The following is a 22,260-nucleotide window of genomic DNA, read 5'->3' as shown; positions in this document are numbered from 1 at the left end:
AGGCAGAGCACAAGAGAAAAGCTACACAAGGAGGGATTAACAAGGGCCCAATAATAGGACTTTGGGGCACTGTAGATTGCATAAATAACCACAGCAGAGTGGACTGAGGAAACACAACTGTGGCCCACGCATTATATAAACATATTATTTGTCAAACTGTGGTGGCAAAAAAACCACAGCTGTACTTCAGCTATGTTTCACAGAGAAAAGCAAAACCACAAATCAAGTCAAGGAATGAGATCTCCTATAACTCATGTCAGCATATCTAAAACCACAGATACCTCTATCAAGTGTTTACTTTCCTTTATTATTTGATACACTATCATCTCACTTATGACAATGTAGTAACTCACTCACCACACCCCTACACTGTTCAACAAAACCTAGTAGGCATTTCACATAATATCACAATATTTTCTTCAGAAACAGGTACAAAAGGCAGCTTACAGGAAATGAAGAAGTAATATATTTAAACACAAAGTCACAGAAACTACAAAAATTAAGGTATGATAGCTTTCATTTGACCAGTGCAACATGAGAAGCTTAAGTGCTACCACAATTAATAGCTTAGAATACGTCGTCTTTCATCTACAGAAAGACAACTCCATTCCTAAGTAGGAAAAAGGAGAAATTACCATCTTTTTAACTTTCTACAGGTGCATCAAGCCAAAATCCTTTGGATTCTGCTGAATCCTACAAATTTCCATGCAATTTCGCATGGATATGTATATAGCTTGGGCACAGACATCTTTGCAGGAGTAAGCCTGAATATACACAAAAGGCCTGCAACAGATACCAGTTTGGAACAGGTAAAAGTTTCCTTGAAATAATCTTGGAAGCAGCCACTGTATCCATATATACGTATAGGAAATTGGAGAACTTAGAAAAAGATACTGCAAAGATTTTTATTGAACATGCTCAGGAAAGATTATTCAAGTACTGTGGCACTAAAAAGTTCCAAGTAACAACCACTAGTATGTGACGGGCTGACTGATTAAAACACGCTATTTTAAACTCAGGTAGAGTGGTTGTTTCTGACAGGCAACAACTTACAAATATTCAACAAAATGTTGGATCTGAAATAAAGCTAAAAATAAAGTCACTTTTTACCTTCTTATTTACCTCCTACATTATGCTTAAAAACAATAAACTCCAACTGACAACTCAGACTTTCAAGGTGGCATCAAAAGAGAAGGCTGAGAAGAGATACTCCTGATGTAATCAGTTTGCATCGCTGTAAAATTAATCAGTCTAAAAACAGTGATGTGTTTATTCAACAGAACTATCTCAACCTTAAGAGCATCTGCTCTGCATAAGTTTCTCTGTTGGCACCACACTGGCACAATAGGGTCCTGACCCTAAACTGCACATTTGCATGCTATTACAATGCAAATGATGAAATACATGTTCATACTCGCGTAAGAGAAATTAAATCCTTACTGCACCTGCAAACGCTTAGGCAGCTTCACCTCTGCAACTTACATAAAATCTCCATAATAAACCACCTAAAACCTTAAACTTCAGCAAAAATTGAAGAGCGAATCTGTATATCACACACATGCGCATACATTTCTTTCCATCTTAAACACCAAGATCAGCACTTCTCTGCTTTGCTACAAAAGCTGGGCAGCCAAGAGAGTAACAGCTCTGTACTTTTCTGTGAAGCCACCATAAGCGTAACACTTTTGCCAAAACATCAAACAGCTAATCAGTGAGTTTATTGACCTTTCCTCTCCATTTCCCTAAGGTGGTTTTGGCTCTGAATTCATCCTTGCAACATGCTTCTGAGCCACTGTGAAGGTCCTTGTTCCAAGCTTGAAAAGGCTGCCAAGAACCAAGTGCCTTAAGTGAAACTCTCCTTTGCAAGATGGAACTGAATCAGCACAGAGCAAAATCATGGCCAAGCAGAGAGTTACAGCTCCATGAGAATAAGAAGAGAGCAGACTGCCACAAGTTACAACACAGCATTTTTAAGTGATGTAAAAACAGCCACAAACCTCTGGAAGCTTCCAAAATTCACACAATCTCCTTTACACTACCCTTTTCCTCATGTTTACATTATGGAACAAATATTGTTAGCTTTGAATTAACTACAAACACTGAGTTAAAGTCAGAGTTTCATTTTGATTATTTGTTCGTGTCAAGTTTCTGTTTTGCTTAAGTTTGTTGCATTCAAAAAGATTAAACACCTGTCAAAAAACCCAAGAATATAACAGTTCTTCCTATAAACAAAATTAGACAGCATACATTCTACTCACCACAACAAAAAGAAATTGAAAACTGCATATAAAAATATTACTACAGTGTGATTTGAGTGTTATAGGTATCCAACAGCGGCATAATGAATAAAACCAAAATGAACAAATTTAGAATCATAGAATATCTCAAGTTGGAAGGGACTGACCCATAAGGATCATCGAGTCCAACTCCCTGCTCCTTGCAGGACTACCTAAAACTAAACCATATGACTAAAAGTGTTGTTCAGACTCTCTACTGAATTTGAGAACAAGCTCTGATTAGTAATTCAGAGAACTTAATAAAAAAATATATTCTATTAAGTAGCTAAATAGAAGAATTATGCTTTCAGGGTCTGTTAGACTAGCTTTTTCTTCTTTTCATTAGAAGTTTGTGTGTATCTGTTCATTTGTCCATATCCAGAAAGTTCAATACTAAAACTAGAGCAGGCTCTCTTTGCCAGCTGCATGTAAATAAGCTCCTATGCATTTAAAGCATGAAGAGCAAGCAGGCTGTGCACTGAAACATATTGAGTGTGAGAAATGTAGTTCCAGTTCATCCAGGAGGAAATGTGCTGCCTTTTGGAATGATCAGGGGGTTTTTTTTAGTGGTTGCATCATGTATTCACAGCTAATAGAACCAGAACAGGTTTGACCTTTGTCTCAGCTGCAGGACGAACAACACTAACATCAATAGCACTACACTACATAAGGTGCAGCCTTTTAGCCAAAAGCCGTACTATATTCAGAGCAGAGACATAGACTAGAACTCATTTTTAAAATTATAACTAGATTAGCTCCTAATAACTTCTGTCAGTCATACCTTCAAAATTGTATCAATGAGAAGGTCTGAAAACTAACATGTGACACTTGCTAAGCCATAGGGAAGCACACTCTCTATCGGGTTTAAGTCTAGCATCCAGTGACTGGCCTCTCCCAAAATCAAGCATCAGATTTTACTTATGATGTTTAGGCAGAGTTCCTGCACATACACATCAAGATCAGATGTAACATGCTAACAGAAAAATTTAAAATAGATACACTATGTTTTTTAAAGTCTGACCAAGGAATAAACAAGTAGCAATAAGCTTGCTAAATTCTAGGTTACTACAATCAGTCTGATCATGAAAGAGATGTCAAACCTTTACTTTCAACTTTTTTTGTTTATACTTGCAAGTGCTACGTTTCCATCACTAGCACAGCAACACAAAATGAAAGATCATCACGCTAAGAGCTTGAGTATCTACCAACTTATCTAATTGGATGCAGGTAAATGTAGTGTCTAACTCATGTACTGGTCTAATTAGCATCCAAACCCCGTTTGTATCTTCATACCACTCTGTAAGGACTGAAGAAACACAAACAGAGGATCTGCCTGAGAGAATCAAGCCAACATCCTCATCAGCTCAGAGCCCTGCTCCTAGCAAGGACAAATAGCTGGTTCCTCCCATGATGGTGCAAGGAAACACACAGAAGATAGCTATAAAATACACGTTTGCCCAATCTAAACAGTAAAATTCTCACTTATACTCTATCCAATAGATTTCTAGTTCCTCCCAGAAAGTTATTGCTGCCTTTTGCTTGCTTAGCTCTCTGAAATAACCAGAGGAAAAGAAAGTAAATTCAGAGGAGACTGAGGTACACTTTAAAAAACACACCAACAAAAAGCTTCCACCAGTCAAGGCTGCGTTTTCTCTTTCTCAAAGCGCAGTTCTCAAATGCAAGTTTGATTAACGTCCATCCAATCACCAAATTCAAATTAACAATTTTTTTCATAACTCCTGTAACGTAACCATAAATAAAGCAAAGCATAATATTCTCACCTCCTAAAGCATACAGCAATTCTAAAGCTTGCACCATTGACTGTGCAGGAGGTGGCTGTGAAGAAAAAATGTGCATTGTTTAAAGTTATCATCACAGAATACACGAGTTTTCACAAAAATTCTCAGATCTTCCTCTTTCACAAAATCCTTAAGTTCTAACTACCTACCTTTCTACTTATGCAAAATGAAGAAAGAGCTCTCAGACTCTTCCTATCACCCGTCCACTGACCACCAGTGCTGAGACTCAAAACCATCTCGACAGGCGCAGCATCATCACTACGATGCTCTCAAGATCCGAGCTAGAAAAGGCATACTTGCTTTGTCCAACAGTGATGCCAGCGGCAATCAGAACAATTACTTAACTTTCTCTTCTGATGCTGCCATGTTAGTTTTTCACACCAATACAAGAGTAGCTAGAAACTTTACAGAAAGCAAATCTAAAAATTGGTACTGCTCTTTTTAACAAGACAGACAAGCGCAGGTTTAGTTCTGTAGATATCATTTTTTTCCTTTTTCTTCATAAATTCAGTGCAAAGGGACTACAGTTACAGTTTTGCAGAATCTCAGAGTTTGTCTTTCTAGGCCTTCCTCGACTTCTCAACACTTCTAACAGCAAACTCTAGAATACAAACAGTCATCGTTTCTAAGTTGGAACACACATTACTTGCACTAGTTGATTCCCCAAAACATACTTTGCTGCCCAATAGCGGACAATGAGTTATGCTTTCCAAATTAACAGGGCAACGGTTACTGGTAAATGGTTCTGTGGGTTATCAACAAGTCACCTACTGATCTTTCTTCACACTAAGGAAAGATGACAGACTTTACAGCCTAGGACTCACCGAAAGAAAGGGGAATCTGAGCACATTGTCAATTCCCAAAGCCTTCAGCTGCAAGATGACAGGTGCAAGGTTACTGCGCTGCATCTCAGGAACAGTGGACTTTGGCAGCTTCTCGAAGTCCTCCTCTGTTGTGGGAAAAAACAAAGCAATTTGGGACCGAGTTTCAACTCCCAGTCTATGCAGTCAACGTGACAGAATCATACCCATTTCAAGTTAAAATGATCAAGTACGAATACTTAACAGGTGTTAAAAGAACTCTAACTCAAAGATTATCTTTCTCCAATTACTGTATTTTAAGATACTCAAATTTAAATAGAGAATGCAATGTTTTTGGCTACACTGCTGATTCTGTAGTTGACCCACCCATATTTCAATTTGAAACCTTATAAATTCTTCACAGAATTCTGGAAATGCTTTATTTCTCTTCTGTTTAATATTTTTATCAGAAAGTAAAAGGCAGGGTGCAATACTACAAAAAAGCATTTTTTTTAAAGAAGGGACATGGAAAAGTTCAAAACCAGCATGCTTTCAGTATAAAAAACACTATTTTTAGTAACTACTCAAACAAAAGGAAGTTTAAAAAGCATATTTAAAATAAAGACTAAGGGTTGAAAAATGATTTATTTAACAAGACCTTTTTAAAAGCACGTTCACTATAAAGTCTAAGTCTGGAAAAATACTTCATATAAGGTCAAAATCCCTGCACCCTCCATTAACCAACTCTTTTGCAGTAAAGAAAAAGGCACATGCATCCCTATGTTGATCTAAAACTCTAAATCAAGACAAGAAATACATTATTTTCACCTGAATTATTTTCATTTCTAGAAAAAAACCTCTTCTATCTCTGGTCTATCTCAGACCTTCCCTAAGTCAGAGTGTATGTTTTCTCTATGTTTGTCCACTCAGTGCACCTTCTTCTTTTTCTTTTTTTTTTCTCTCCTTTAAAATGTTTCTTAAAGCACTCATTAGGCTAGCTCTTGAGCATACAAAAATAACTTCAGCGTAGTCATGGTTTCTTCAGTAAAATACTCAAAAAGCTATGTAACCTTGGTATATTATGCAGCAGACATTCTCTCCTGATTCTTATTGGACACAAAAATTTAGAGAATAAATCATGTCTTTGTTTAACATGGCAACTGCTGGCAAGCACACACACTTTTTAAAAGAATACGCTTGATCTCTCTAAGTCTCAAAGCTCCAGTAAAACTAGAGGGAACCTGAGGCACATAAGCAATGGCAGTGCTCAACTGCAATGCCTTTTCTCACTGAACAGCTGAGAACAGAGACAGTTGGATTGCGGCTTTCTGAACACTGCTAGGCAGCCAACAGATTTATTTGTAACAGTAATTCTTGTACAGTGCCAGGGCCATTGATTCAAGAGAAGCATTTGGGGTTGGCACCTATTTCTATGAAAAAGGGGACACAAAGAAGTTTTCCCTCGGTTATCTAAAGGATTTCCAGAGTCCTTTGTTAGATACACAGTCTAAAGGAGACTTTAGTCACAGAAGAGGGCATCATAGGTGGGTATTATAAATTGAAGCAACCGCTCAGAAACCAAGATCATAAAAAGATAAACTTCTTAGTAGACTCACCAGAGCTGCATTAATATTACAGGTTTGCAATTGCTGACCATCTCGTAGCACCTACCCTGCTCAGTTTACGTTTCTGTTTCACAAAAGGATTCAGTGTCCAATGCTTAGCACATATGAACAATGTATTTCTAAATAAGCCAGAGGAATAATGGAGGGAAATTTCTATCTCTCGCTGACAGAAAAAAAAAATACAGTTTTGTTCTTCTTTATCTAATACTAAAACCACTGTAAAACAAAATGCAAGTCACACCAGCAAGTTCACCTTCCCTACACATCAAATTACTGACCTGTATAAAGTCTGTAACATTTTCCAGAGCGGTTCCGTCCAGCACGCCCTGCTCTCTGATTAGCTGAAGCTTTAGATACTGGTACCACCACAAGGCATTCGATGGCTGTTTTGGGGTTATAGGCCCGAAGCTTCACAAAACCACAATCAATTACGAATGCAATTCCGTGAATTGTGATGGAGGTCTCAGCAATGTTGGTGGCTACTATCACCTACAGATACAGACACAACGAGGATACTGTGAACTTCCCAACCTCAATTACACTATCAAGCCCTAGCATCAGTGCACCAGGACTCCAACACAAGCCACTTGAAAGATCTCAGATACAACAGTTCCAGTAAACACACTCTAGGCTACAAAAGGATACAGTACATGCAGCAGAAAGTGCTCGTCAGCTTGAAATAAGCCCAGTTTTTACAGTTTCACAGTCACTTTCTTATTCAAATTTATTCTCTTCATAAAAGTAGAAGAACTTGGCAGCGTTTGCAGAGAAAACCATAGGCAGTGTTTGCAGAGAAACATTAACTGACTGTAAATCAAATGTTCTTATGTAGTGAACTAAAAGTATTTTCTTTCTGCTTCTCAGTTATATTGAACTGTTACTTGTAACACTGGAACGGGGCAGGGGATAGCAGAGGGACAGAGTTGATAAAGCGTTCCATGTTCACTATTCCTGCAGAGATATACTTATATACATGTCCTAAAATATTAAAAAATAATTGTTCCCAGACGACAGAGGGAAATTTAATCCTTATTTCATCCAAAATTTAAAAAGTAAAACTTGAAGGTTAATTGACTAATGTCATATCCTGGAGAGAAAAGTAGTATTTATACTCAATGTTCTCCAACACCAGATGAACAATTTTACTTGTTAAGACTCCAGGAGGCACAAGTATTATAAGAAGTCACCCCTGTGTAATTCTGTCAGCTTATCTCAGCCCCAACACAGGCTCTGCCTAAGGAGAAAGCGCTAATCATGACTAATTATATAGTTCTGTGATGTTAAATATCCGAACAAAACTCGCAGAAGTCAAAACAAAGCTTTTTTCTACTAAAATCAAGCAAGTTTTAACTTGTTTCTTAGGTGAAAATACAGCAGTTACCCACTCTGTCACTAATTTTTCCATTACTGGTGGAAAACAGCCATAGACACTTAGACCACAAAAAGAAATAAAAACAGGTGAAAGTAGAGGACTTCAGGTAGGCAGGAGAGTTAGAACTGACATGTCTAGGACTAATCAAAGATGAAAAGGGAAGCCAGAGAACATGTTCTTGGTTCACAGTCTGAAAACTGACAGGCAGTGTTAGGAGATGCAGAAAGTCTCCCTCAGTAAGCGTTTGCAATAGTCTCATGATGTGAACCTGATATATACAATCTGTGTAACACAGACACCCTTCTGGGTGGCAGAAATTGAGACATACACAACAGCCTTACCTTCCTGACACTGTGAGAAACTCTCTCAAACACTTTCATTTGATCAGGAGAAGGCAGCCCAGCATACATGGGGAGAACACGGAGGTGCTTTTTCATTCCAGTGCGAGAAAGGGCCCGAGCCTGCTCTATGAGCATAGAAACAACAGTCTCCACTTCCTCCTAGAGCCAGAGCAAGACAGGGGACAGAATGAGAGAGATTTCACTTTAGTATCACATAGCTGTCACCTATATACAAAAAATGCACCAAAATAATCCCAATATAATTTTAGTTGTTCAAACTGCAGGATCTTTTGACTAGCTTCCTCAATTTTGTAATATCCTTACATAAATTGATATTCATAATAAATATACATGTAAATATTTATGTTCTTTGTTATTTGAGACAATGTCACAAATACATGAGAAAAATCACAAGGGAAGGACTGAACAAAATTCAGGAGGAAGCAGGCATATTTCCCCGTGTATCTCAACTTGTGAGAGCAAAATGGGAGGCCAATCTATTTTGACTGTGAAGAATGCTGTGGGTCTTCATCAGGAATGACACAGTAACAGTATTAACATTTATTGCTCAACTTCACATTTCATCTCAGAGATCAACTGTGGCATCTCACTCTTAAGAAACACAGACAACAAAATGTTCAGACATCGCCTTGTCAGATACCCAATTCACTCTTTCAAAGTCAAATCAATAATGGGGATGAAGAATTTATTCTGAAAATATGCAAGATGTTATTGAAGCTCTTCGAGGTAGCTCCTCACTGGAAAAATTATAAGCTACCTCCCACTTACTCTTCTCAGCTGCAAAGTGAGCTGACAGGCATAAATAGAGCAGAAGAGACTAGTAAATTTTTATTTCACGGCAATTTGTTTTTCTGTCAAAGCCTTCAGATGTTAAGCCTAACAAATGTAGATTCCATTTGCCTTAACTATTAATGATGACTCACTGTCAACTTCGTAGCTATGACTAGCACCAAAAAACCACATACTGTTCCACTTATTAACAAGGCCGAAAGCATACAGCATTAAGTGAGAAAAACTATCATCCATCACTAGCTTTGATAAATCCAGACCATACTTACATTTTCTACAGGCCTTTTGGACTGGCCTAATTCTGCTCCCATCAACGCAGAAATATTTGTCATCTTTAATGAGATTAAAGTAAGCACAGCTAAGGAAAGCAAGAGACTGAGGCAGCTTCGCAAAGCCCACAATACAGCACCATAAAGCAAAAAAAAAAAAACCCAAAACCAAACCACTTATGTCTATACCTGGCCAGTTAAAAATGCCAATATATCACCATCATTCTCCATCTGGTGAATTTTCATTGCAGTTTCCACAGTTGATTTTATATAGTCTGGAACAGGACTACGGGGAGACAAAATAGCAGAGACATTAGCAGAAAACTATGTACAGACACCTCTCTTCTATAAGGAACAAACAGAGAGCTAGGTTTTGGACACTATACATCAGCCATACCACATTTAGTTCATGATGCATCCTTGGGAATCAGCTTTCAGCAATTAATTTTTTTCCTTTACACTACACTAAGCTTAAAAACATGTCTGCTGCTATAAGCAATATCCAAATGTTTCCCAAATTAAATGTTACACCTCCTTACCATTGGTCTGGGAATTTCTGAGCTCTAACCTAGACAAAATGATACCATAGTTGCACACTCTCCTAATCACCGCTGACAAGATCAAACAGGAACACACCTCTGTATGTAAAAGACGTCCACTGGAAACGTTCTCCCCTCGACAGTAAGGATCACACTGGTATCTTTGCTGGGGTCACCAGTATCATTTTGATTAAAGAAATCCCTGAATTTCTACATTGAAATAAAAACAAACACTTTCAGTCTGATACTTCAAAGAATTGAGGGAGAAACCTAAAGACATGAAGAAGTTAAATTACTACTACTTGGACGTTTTCTTCATAAATTTGACAGTGCCAATTTTAAAATTTTAAAGTTTGATTTTGTGCCTTCTATTCTGTCTGGGGTTCAGGCATTTAGCACAAATACACTGTCTTGCATGTTGATTACTTTGAGAAGCAAAGATTGAAAAGAGGTAATAAAATTAATTAGATCAGCTGATACAGTTGGAAAAAGCAGATATATAAACTTTTTATTGGATCTATAACGGTAGCAAAGTCAAAGCTAAGAAGACCTTAGAAACGATTGGTCCTAAAAGTTTTGGGTAGGGCTTGCATATTCTCATACATTTTTGGATGAGCAAGTAAATTTTCCAGCTCTTACTGAACACCAAGATCTTACTTTGTAAAAGCAGAGTTAGGCTGATTTATGTAAGTTTTTGATTTATGCGTTGCCAGACACTTTCATAAATTTAGATTTATTGCCATGAAGTATTTTAAATACCCAATAGCAAAAGAATGACCATTAAGAACCCAAATAATCCATGTCAACTTTTATGACCATTATAGAGATACCATAAGCTTTCTGTATTTAAACAAATGTTTATATAGCCATACTAATAATTTTGCTCCTATTAACTTATTTTTACATTAACTGTAAACTATTTGAAACATGATTTCTGGCAGTTAAAATTTTGCAAAGGCAAAGTATTTTAATGTTATCGTTATATATATATATATAAAAATAATATAACGTACAGAATACATAGTAGTGCAAGTACTACCAAAGCACAGCATACTACGAAGATTTATGGCATACGATATTTGCCACTAAAGGAAATCTCAGTACACCTACATCGTCAGTGCTACATGCAAGCTTTTACCATCACATCTCGTGAAGGACATAGTGGAGTTCAGAAAAGTACAGAGAAAAGCAATGAACATGACAAAGGAGATGGAGTAGCTGCCTTATGAGGAGAGACTGAAAAGGCTGGGGCTCTGCTTGGGGAGCAGAAGGTTGAGACGACACACAGCTGAGGTTTACAGAATCAAAGGTGACAGACAAAGTAAATGTAAAACTGGTTTTGGGTTTTTTGTTTAAAAAAAAAACCCCACACTACTAGAACTAGGAGGTCCTTGATGAAACTAGCAGGTTTAAAAGAAATTAAATAAAGTACTTCATTATATAGCAAGTGGCAAACTTCTGAAAATTGCTCTCACATGATGTCCTGGAGACAAGCTTCATTAAGCAGATTCAACGACAAATTAACAAACAGCAGGTCCATAAACACACACTAGAAGGAAACAGCAGGAATGTACTGTCGAATATCTCCATTACAACCACTGCGGATGCTGAGGCAGCTCGACGAGAACAGACCCACAGCAGGCGGACAGGCTCATATGCTCTCCCTAAACAGCATCTCCTATTGTTGCTGCTGCTACAGACAGAACACAGGGCTGGAGGAAACACTGTTCTGATCTAGGAGAGCATTTCTTCTGTTCCTACTCCAAATTAAATTAACGACGTTTTTAGTAAGTTACGTAAGTTTCCACAGGCCACAAAGTCAATCAGGGAACTAGTAAGATCTCACTGAAATTAAATCTACTCATTTATCAGTTATTTTTACTGGTCTATGGTTGTCTCAAATTATTGCTAGCAGCAAAACAGAGCTAAACCAACGTCTCTTGCTAGACTAGATTAAGCCAAGAGAACATCTTTTTATATAACAATACCAATAAGAGGAAAAAAGGCATCGACATATGAAAAGCAAATTCATATTTAAATTCACTTCCAAAAGTTTGCTAATAAAAAATGAAAACCAAACACAGCCACCTAACTACAGCAGATTTTTTTCCTGCGCTCCTTCCTCTCTTCTTCACCACTCAAACAGCAGTAATGCTTCACAAGAAGCAAGCAGCACAGAGGATAAACTGTACGTAAATAGAAGCGGAGCTGCCACTTAAGGTCACTTCATTTCAAACCAAATCTGTGAGCTATACCTCTGCATCCAAGGTGGCTGAAGCCACAATCAGTCGAAGATCCCCACGCTTCTTTTGAACCTAGGACAGAGACCAAGAACACCCAGAGTAAAAACTGTTTTCTGAGATATAAGGCTAGGACCAAGTTTTAGAGCATCCAGATTACCCATAACTTCTCTTTAAAAATACTTCGAAACTACAAGACAGCTGATGAACTGAAGCACCCATATCACCCCACAAATCTAACAACCTGGTGACTGGAGTTTTATATATTCATTTTAAGGGCATTCAGTCTGTAATCCTTCTAGCTTACTCTTAATTTCTGATGGGAGTCAGATCTTTAGAAGGTTGAAAGTCAACAACAACCCCCTATCAGATCACTTCACATGATCAGCAGCAGCAGAATGAAGACTACCTTTTTGCTAATATCATCTAAGGACAAATTTCAGCACCGGGGGGAGGAAATAGAGGATCCTGAGTGTCAGATGTCTAAAGTGAATAGTTGGGTACGTACAATAGGCTGTAGGATGAGGAACTAGAAATCACCCTCTCTCAAATGGGTTCACTAATCAGCCATCAGGATCAGAGGTTTAACAAAAAGGATGACAATGAAAACAGTTACAGAGAACATTAAAAAAACCAACCTTTTTTAGTAAGCCAATGGCAATATCTGTATAAAGAGTCCTTTCATGGGCTTCATCCAGCATGAGGACACTGTGAATACAGTAGAAAGATAAGATTTCAGTAAAGGTTTGATTGACACTAGAATCAGTGTCTTCCTGTCTTCTAGAAATATCATTATCTGAAATCCATTGCTGGACTATTACTGTTTACATCCACTTAGAAAACTGTGGAAGTTAGAAAAAGCACAGCAACGAAGTAGGGAGAAAAATGTAGATAACACTACATGGTACATACATACTGTTTTTTATTCAGGCTAGCTTTTAGAAAGGGGTAGAAGAAAAAAGGTCTATCTTTACTGTACTGCATAGGTTTTCTGGATACCAGAATAGCCTGTGTTGATTTTTTCTTTTTTTTATTTGATTAGCATCAGAAAGAAAAAGTTAATTTAAAACTAGTAAATGAAACAATTCAGACTTCATGAGGCCCATTTAGCTTTTGTTCCAAAACCACAGCACCAAATCTTGCCGGGTTTGGTGCTGCAATGATCAACTGATTTTCTAACATTCTTTACAACACAAAGAAGTCAAACTCCTAAAATAATTTTCACATCTTTTGATATTTAATTTGTAATAACCACCCTCGGTCTAAAAAAAAAAAAAAAATGCAGTGTTTACCAAATTACACTTCAGCAAGCATTCATTCCATGTTTTCTTACCTGTATCTTGTTAATAAAGGATCAGCCATCATCTCCCTCACCAGCATACCATCGGTGAGAAACTGAAAGTGAATGCAAAGAAAAATGTAAAAAAAACCCTATCAGGTAGTCTTGATTACCCATGTGATTTTTAAAGATGATTTTCTGGGCTTTTGCCTGAATTTCTCCTTGCCTTTAATTTTCTAATGATCTATTAAATTGATCCATTTTCAGCTATGGAAGCCAAATACGTATTTCTGAGTGCTAACCCAGAGATAAGCAGAGTGATGGCTTTTTAATCAGTACTGCATTTTTTAAAATTAGTTATTTTTGTATTAAAAAAAACAACAGATTGGCAGCACTGGAACATGGCAATAGAAGTTTCTTCACTCTTGTCTGTAACATGGCTAAATCTGCTCTACCAATAACATCCTGTGTGTCAATCCAGTCTTGACCCTCTCAAAGTAGGCTACTTAGTATCTATCACACACTTCTGACCAGAACACAAACCTTAACATTTCAACAAAATGCAACATTTTAATTTAATACTTTCTTCCCAGTAGCCAGTGGAAACCCACCAGCTTTGTGTAGCCATCAAACAGTAGTTTTGACCTGGGACTCAACTGTGGCCTTGAACTAGGCAAGAACTGGTGTGCGCAGTAAAAACCTCCAAATTTCCAACTCGAAATGATTAATCATCACACTCAAAAAAAAAAAAAAAAAAAAGATTTCAGCTGCATTTAATAACAAGCATCTCCATTTCTTTCACTTTAAAAGGGCTACTAGCCTCAGAAAAAAAATCAAAAAGTAAATTGTCTCATTCATCATCATTGCTATTCCAGCATAACTAAAGCAAACTCTCGTCTGTACCAACACAAGCAACATTAATATTGCTCAGAGCACTCAAGAACAGCTGCAAAGCTTGCTATTTAATCCACATCAAATTACTCTCAGTTAGCCTACTCATCCCATGTTTTATCTGCGCTTTTAATCAAAATCTATTTTTAGGGTGGTGAGGATACTTTAGCTGTGATTCACTGCAGCCTTTCACTGTGACTTTGAGTGACGTATCAGGTCACACTAGCACTGTACCAACATCTGGCCATACCTACCTTGAAAATCTCCTTTAGTTTTAAAATGGTGGCTGCCAGACTAGCAGAATAGAACACGTACTCGTTTTATTATGGTTTGGATAGCCACAGCCATTTCAAGCACACTTTTGGGGTACCCACCTGGAAAACTGAAATGCTATCTATTCTCTTTACTGGCCATCACAAGGTTGTCATTAATTTTGCAGAAGTGCTTGAAGAGTTTCAGCTAACCCTTTCAGAGTAACCACATACTGTTCATGTTTCACCTTAATTCTTGTAGCCTGTGGATCCGTGCAGTCATCAAACCGAATACAATATCCAACTTCATGCCCCAACACTGCACCTCTTTCATCAGCAACTCGGCCTGCAACCTGAGAAAAGAGATTCTTATAAATAAGAGACAGCTCACAGCACACTTCTTCATTGTATCATTATTTTGTCCATAGAGAACTGGCATCAAAACAGGAACAGAGCTAGTGCTTCCAAAGAATTATTTGTTCTCGTTCAAACACAAAATTCTGTTCGACATAACAGTGCATACTGAACATACAAGTGGTAAATACTTTTAAAATGTTTTAGTGTAACTTAATAAATCTGTTTCACACTGCTTCTACTCAGGAAGGCTACAGAGGTACGTTTCTGTGCTAAGTACTCTGACAGACCTACAAAGGCAGCCACTCAACCAGTCACAACACTGGGGAAGGACCACCTACCAGCAACCGTGGGAGTGCAATTTAAGAACACAGCTGGCATGCAAAAAGGGAAAGAGTACAGGTATATGGCACGCAGAAAAAAGTTATCAGTTAAGCTGATCTGTCCCTGAACTTACTCAGACTTTTTTTTTTTAAATAAAGATGCTACTGTACTTTTCATAATACAGAATTTTCTATGCAGAAAGCAGACAGAGAACTGGCAGAATAATTAAAAGCAGCATCAATTTTTGGAACAGTATTACCCTGGGCCAGTTTTAAGCCAATAGCTCCTTTAGCTAAAAATCATGAGTTATTCAGACTTATGAATGAGTTATTCAGAATATTCGGTATTATCAGGCCATGGTTTCAGCAAGTTACAAAGATATTTAATAGCTAAAGACACAATAAAACTCCACAATACATACATTAGTCCCAGTAGAATTCCAAGAGCAAGCTACTTTCAGTCATTTGAGTGACATTCTAAACCATACCAACAAGCAGTGAATTCATGATTTCACTTGGAATCTTATCACTCCATCACTTTCAGCCCAAGCATTCAGGATAATTGTCAGTCTGGGTAAAGCAAGCAGAAGTTCAGGAATTTCTAAACTATGCCTTATGCCTCTGCAACTACCTATCTTTACTTCTGACAACCCCCATACTCTAGATGGGAAAGCAGATAAGCACACCTATTAAAATAAAAGATCACTTTCAGTTCAAGACAAAGCAATAAAACAGCAACTATATCTCTCATCTCCCTGCAACAGCCATACAGTCCAGGCACTTTGCAACAGCGTTCTCAAAGAAAAATCTTACTATGTCCATATACTAAGCCCTAACCTTGAGTAACCTTTTTATTTTAGGCTCAAAAATAATGTGTTGAGACATGAAAGGGAAAAGAGAAGTAAGTTTGTCATAAAAAAATCACTGCAGTATACACATCTCCTGTAGAACTGTGCACTGTCAGCTGGATGTCCTATGAAGGAGAAAAGGGAGGACACTGCAGGCAGACTGCCCAAAGCACAAGATGCGGATCACTGCTAGAGACTGTTTCCTTAACCATGTTCGATCTGGTCAAAGAATACTGGATGAGATGAAACAGCAAGTTGTACAGCTGCTCAGTCTATTACGTTTTTACCAGAGGCATAAGGTGATTTGTTGCAGGTACCATTTAATACCTTATAAAGAAGAGGCAAAATGAGGGTTACAAAATGGCACCTCAGTTTTCTGTACAAAAAGAATGCTGCAGCAGAAAATTCAGCCCACCAAGTCAGTGTTTGACAGCAGTTATGAAGACAAAGAGCACTGGATGCTTTCTGTGCAGACTACTACCAGAGAGTACAAGTTGTTGCCCTCAGCATCTCATCTTCTTCCTCTCATAGTACATCTAGCTGACGTTAGGTTCTCCCAGACATACTATGTACATGAAAAGATTTCTCAAAATAAAATTGTTTCTTCTTTTCCCCGACACTCTTACAAGGGGAAACAAAAAACCAAACCACCACAACAACAAAAAAAACCACAGAAAAAAGATTCAAAAAAAACTAGGTATGAATTGCTAGGAAGAGGTACACAACCTCCTCTTTCTTCCACGGGCTATCTGTTACCGTACACAGATTTACATCACTACTTTACTTTGTGAAAGAAGTTAAGGGTCACACAATCACAGTTCTAGTCCAGAGTCAATCATAGCTCAACCCTGCGGAGCCCTAACTTCCGTACACAGTTCTGCTGATACCACTCAATTTTATTTCAAAGCTTCTACATCTGCAACTCTGGACTTGGAATCTTTGGCAAGACCTACTAATCAGGTTGAATTCAGCGTATAGTACCAGCAATTCTGTGAGGAAGATAAGCAGAAACACCTATTCATTCAGGAGCTCATGCAGTTGTGATTCCTGCTATTCAGCAAAACCTGCTAATAAACTGGAGGTTGTAACGACAACAAACCGGGAAAATGTGGACACGGAGAAACTCACTGAAACAGCAGCAACCCGACGAGGCTGCGTCACTCCAACAACTCTTCCTTCAGCTGTCCAGCCAGCTTCTGCTAGGTACTGCAAACAAATATTGAGGATAAGAAATGAATTGGTCATGCTGTGATGACAGCAAGGTGTTAGTTCTCTGCACTACGTGCTTTTTCCTGGTTCTGACACTAACTGATGAATGATCTTAGGCAAATCAGTTACTTAGACATTTTGTGCATTATTAATCTCACCATTAAAAGTAATATAGTGCAATATCTACTTCCTAAGCACTTACACTTTCAGAAAGCATCTAAGAGCAGTTCTTTGGGTCTCAAGTATTTTTGAACTACTTCATTTTTTTTTTCTTCTTTCCTTTATTTTATAACCCCTTTAAGAAAAAAAGCTAAGCAGCACAAGTCCTGTGCTCACAATGAAGCAGATGACATTCGTCATTAGTTTGCAATTTTTTAAGTTAAAATCAAGAACTAACTTTGAAACATGCTCAGACTTTTTTCATTCCTGTCACAAAAGAGAAAATTTTATAAAACCACAAAAAATACAATATTCCAAAAATTTCCAAGAGGAAAGTTTGTAAGAAAAGTGTACCTTTTTTCTTTCTTAAAAACTTATTCTCAAAAAAATTTGAGAATCAGAATGAAAACGTGATTCTGACAGAGTAATAAACACCTACTATAGCACAGCGACCACTATTGTACCAGCATAAACTTATTTGTTGTGTATGGTCCTTTCCTGTAGTGGAAGAAGGTTTTGTATTACAGATATACCAGCTCCTGCCACTTTCTCCTTATATTTCTCTCCTTTTGGTCACACATACAAGCACAGGAGAATTCCATTCTCACAGTGCAGTTCTGGGTTGCTGGTTTAATGTTTCACGTAAAATCCCCTGAGGGCATCCTTGATTTTACCAAGTTAAACCGACACTTACTTGTGGAATCTGTGTTGATTTCCCACAACCTGTTTCCCCAACAATCACCAGAGTCTGATAGTTCTCCACTAGATAAAGTATGTGATTTCTTAGCTGAAAGAGAAGATGACATTTAAGTATCAAAACGAGATGTGTACAAAAATAAGAAACTAATTAAAATGACAATATTTACATCTCTAACAGACACAGTAAATTCATTTTACATGGAGTTTACTGCCAAAAGCTAAACAGTTCTTTAAAATCTGTAAGTGACACGTACAACATATAGTCAATAACATACAATCTACAAAGCCTGTAAAACTGTCAGTAACAGTTGTCGAACAGGACAATCAATTCCAACAAATAAAGAGAGAAAGGTCATAAAATTATTATTTTATGTTGTAAAGTGATTCTATACTGCTCTTTCAAAAAAAAGACGTAAGAGCCAGACATCATACAACAGACTTAATATACCAAAAAGAACTTCTGTACCTTAAAAACAGGCAGCTTTTGTCTCTGTTGTTCAATAGAAAGGGAAGCATAAGGATTATAGATGACGGTTATGCCGCTACTCTCAGCGGGACTCTGTCTCTCCTCTGAGACACTGACACCAGGACCTTCCGTGCCTAGATGACATAAGTTAATTTTAACTGGAAGAATACACTTCTGTCTAGTGTATCACAATACAACCAAAATAAATATGTTCCTTACAAGGAGGAATCATGGGTAGCAGCATATATCAAATGACTAACTTTTCTATGAAAATAATAAAAATATTAACTAACAGTAAACACGCAGAAATTCTTTCAAATGAAATAGTTGCCTCCTGTTGGTTAAAAAAGAAAAAATCTAATGGGAATAAGTATTTGAATTTTTAAAAGAAGATAAAGGAAGAAAAAAAAGCACATAGGAAAAATATACAGCAAGATCTTGGGAACTTTCTTTTTTTCTGTGCAACAGTTCGGATATATCTTCAATATCCTTCTCAGAAGTATGTCCATGGATTTTAAGCCAGCCAGTCAGCCATGTAACAGAACTTCCCTTGACTAACATCAACTGTATAAACATTCAACCTTGCCTGCTCATGAGATATGCCACTCGCTTCACATCTGAATTTACCTCAGTAACTGAAACTTGATTTATTCCTGCTGCAGGTTACCATAAAACTACTGACAACTGAAAATGCTGAATCATGCAAGTGAATTAGAAACAAAAACTCATCTCAATAATGGAATGCATCATCTCCAGTTGCAGATTCAACTGGGAAAGTCTGAGAGCAAAGAGAAAGGTTCCCCTGTTTTGTAGGATTTGCTTGTTTGGGCTTTTCCCACTTTTTCCACTGTTTAAAAACAGTTAGTCCCTATTCAAAGCTGCCAAGCAAGTTTTATAGCAAATTGATCCAACTTTAAGAGTGATTAGCAATGATTCCAATAACTATTCACTCCCCAGCACAGATGGGGAAGTTAAGAACCAGGGACTTGAATATCTGGATCTTGACAAACCAACAAAATTAACAGATATTGCTTCTCATCACCCACTGATTTTCTTTTGCAGCATTTTCTATGCTTTTTTTTTAAAATACACTACTGTCAACATATTACTATATATATTGTATATACACACATATTACTATAATATTCAAATGATTAAGAAGCTGTTTGCTAAACTAATTTGACTCTGGAATAGCTTTGCAAACCACAGCATACCATACCACAGTGACCAATTTTAAAAAAAATTGCCAAACTCAGACCCACCAAGCTCCCCTTTGGGATAAGCGAAAGGAAAGGTACACACTGCCCAAAGCCTGAGGGAACGATCACAGAGCCACAGCACAGCAGAGGCTGGGAGGGAGCTCTGGAGACCTTCTGGACCAACACCCTGCTTACCACAGGGTCACTTACAGCAGGCTGCTCAGGTCCTCGTTCAGCCGGGTTGGAGACCCCACAACCTGCCTGACCACTTGTTCCAGAACCTGATCACTCCTGCAGTAGAAAAGGTTTTTCTCATGTTTAAGCTGACTTTCTCATATTTCAGCTTGTGCCCATTGCCTCTTGTACTATCAGTAGGCACTACCAAGAAGAGTCTGGCTCCACCTTCTCTACACTTCCCATCAGCTATTTACATACATCAAAAAGATCCTCCTGAGACTCCTCTTCTCCAGTCTGCACAGTCCCAGCTCTCTCAGCCTCCCCTTGCATGTCGCATGCTTCAATCTCTCAATCATCTTTGTCGCCCTTCACTTTGTGGATCTCCTTCAGTAAGTCCATGTCCTCCAGGTGCTGGGGAGCCCACAGATCACCCCCAGTATGATCTTCCCGGTGCTAAGGAGAAAGATCACCTCCCTCCACCTAACAGCAACGCTATTCTTCACACAGCCCCAGATGCGGGTGACCTTTTTGCTGCCAAGGCTCATCAATAGCTCACACTCAGCTTGCCGCCCACAGGACCCCAAGGTCCCCGCAGCTCTGCCGAGCTGCTCTCGCTGGTGTGTGGCACCCGGGGTTATTCCCTCTCAGCGGCAGGACTTCGCACCTCCCTTTGTTAAACTTCTTGGGGTTCCCTGCGCGTTTCTCCAGCCGGTCGAGCCCCCCCCCGCAGAGCAGCCCACCCACCCGGCGAACCATCCACCCCCACCCCAGCGGGCTGAGGGCGGACTCCGTCCCCTCCCCTGCCACCACCGGTACCGGGCAGCGCCCGGCTGGAGTCACACAGACCTCGCCGCCCTCCAGGCCCCGGCGGCGGAGGCACAGCACGTTTCTCCGCTGCCCTCGGCGTCTAAAATCCGCGCGACCCCCAACACCCGACGGCTGCCGGGGGCAGCGGCGCGGCTTTCGCTCCGGCCCTCGCCACAGACAGCCCGGGAAGGAACTCTCTCACACGCACACCCCCCGCCGCCCCAGGACCGCCGCTCCCCACACCGGCCGCGCCCCCTCACCAGGCTTCCAAAACTTCACCGGTCCCACGGGCGCCGCCATCTTGGGGTGAGAGGGCAAGCGGAAGCGGCGGCGGCACTCACGTGACGCGCCGTCCGTTGCCGTGGTGCCCGGAGCGGGCCCGCCGGTCGCTCCCGGCCCTGAGGCGGCTCCGCCGCGCCGGGGCCTCGACCCTCGGCGCAGCCGTGCGAGGGGCTTTTGCTGAGGGAAGCCGCCTCCCGGCGGAGTGCTGGTGGCGCTGGGCGGGAGAGCGGAGCGCTGCCCCCGCTCTCTGAAGGCAGGCGAAGGGCCCTGTCCGCTAGCAACACTGAGGCCGCTGGGGCAAGGCGTGAAGGCTGAAGCTTTGGACGTTTCCGTATCTTAACGGCAAGAATGGCTCCCAGTTTGTAACACCACGTGTAAGGTCCGTGCTGTTAGTCAGACACAAAGAAGCGATGTTGCTGAGGAAACCCGGTTGATAAAATCGTCCTCAGGTGTGGCTGAAACCCAGCCTTCCCTCCGAGCCAGGAGGAGGAGAGTGAAACACAGATAGCACAGGCCCGGGGGATAAGGCTGAGCCAAGCCCTCCAGATGCTACTCGTGTTACTAAAATGAAGTGTGTAACCTGGGGGAGAACCTAGGATCTAACGGGATTGAAAGATTGCCTCCAAAAAGTCCTTGTCTCATTAATTTAAGTAAAGCTAATGGCTCCCCTTCTCCACATGAAGGATGCCTCCACACCGTGTGCACCACAGCTGTTGCACTTTACACCAGGCAGCGGAAGGACTAGAAAGAAAACAATTATAGTAACAGTTAAAAGACCCAGCTGTGCCCTACCACAGGCTCATTACAGCCCATGAAAGTTGTTACTGAATCAAATTTAATGTAGACTTTGAGTTAATTAAGCACAGGCTGGAGTAAAAAAGAAAGTAATAAACAGCTTTTAATAAGTTTTGTAATGCTGTCAAACTCATGCTTAAGGAAAAAAAATTAAACCCATTTTATATTCTTCTTAATCATTTTCATTCTTCATTAATAACTTGACACGCTAGCAGTGCGGTTGTGGTGATTCACACAGACTGCACTTCACAACGCTGTACCTCCACAGTCACTTGTTATGCTAAGTCTCTAGGTAACCACTTGAAAAAGAGGTTATTCAGTTATAATTAAAGACATTTGTAAAATTCTAGCTATTTATTTCCATGTACTTTTCAGATTAAGTCCACTCTATCAAAAATAAACACAACTTTTATCACAGTATTTTGTATCATCAGTATATTAGTAGCTGTT

The 22,260-nt window shown here is 39.4% G+C and overlaps 1 protein-coding gene across 3 annotated transcripts in view; it reads right to left on the bottom strand.

Annotated features, from left to right (window-relative positions):
- Positions 1-21,110, bottom strand: part of DHX35 (DEAH-box helicase 35) — a 32,907-nt gene extending 11,797 nt beyond the window's left edge. For 2 of the 3 annotated variants that reach the window (XM_050907556.1, XM_050907557.1), the window contains exons 1-14: positions 20,994-21,110; positions 18,551-18,684; positions 18,080-18,172; positions 17,146-17,223; positions 14,741-14,845; positions 13,405-13,466; positions 12,710-12,779; positions 12,087-12,146; positions 9,929-10,041; positions 9,482-9,578; positions 8,214-8,372; positions 6,779-6,989; positions 4,900-5,024; positions 4,058-4,112 (exon numbers count right to left, since the gene is read on the bottom strand). In XM_050907556.1, coding sequence (XP_050763513.1) covers positions 4,058-4,112; positions 4,900-5,024; positions 6,779-6,989; positions 8,214-8,372; positions 9,482-9,578; positions 9,929-10,041; positions 12,087-12,146; positions 12,710-12,779; positions 13,405-13,466; positions 14,741-14,845; positions 17,146-17,223; positions 18,080-18,172; positions 18,551-18,684; positions 20,994-21,033 — 1,402 coding nt within the window. In that variant the 5' untranslated portion in view covers positions 21,034-21,110. The remainder of the gene's footprint in view (positions 1-4,057; positions 4,113-4,899; positions 5,025-6,778; positions 6,990-8,213; positions 8,373-9,481; positions 9,579-9,928; positions 10,042-12,086; positions 12,147-12,709; positions 12,780-13,404; positions 13,467-14,740; positions 14,846-17,145; positions 17,224-18,079; positions 18,173-18,550; positions 18,685-20,993) is intronic. The other variant, XM_050907558.1, reaches the window with a different exon arrangement.
- Positions 21,111-22,260: the final 1,150 nt, after the last annotated feature.

This window comes from Gymnogyps californianus, chromosome 17 (assembly GCF_018139145.2).
Source record: "Gymnogyps californianus isolate 813 chromosome 17, ASM1813914v2, whole genome shotgun sequence".
NCBI classification, from domain to species: Eukaryota; Metazoa; Chordata; class Aves; order Accipitriformes; family Cathartidae; genus Gymnogyps; species Gymnogyps californianus.
This window is presented reverse-complemented; position numbering and strand designations above follow the sequence as displayed.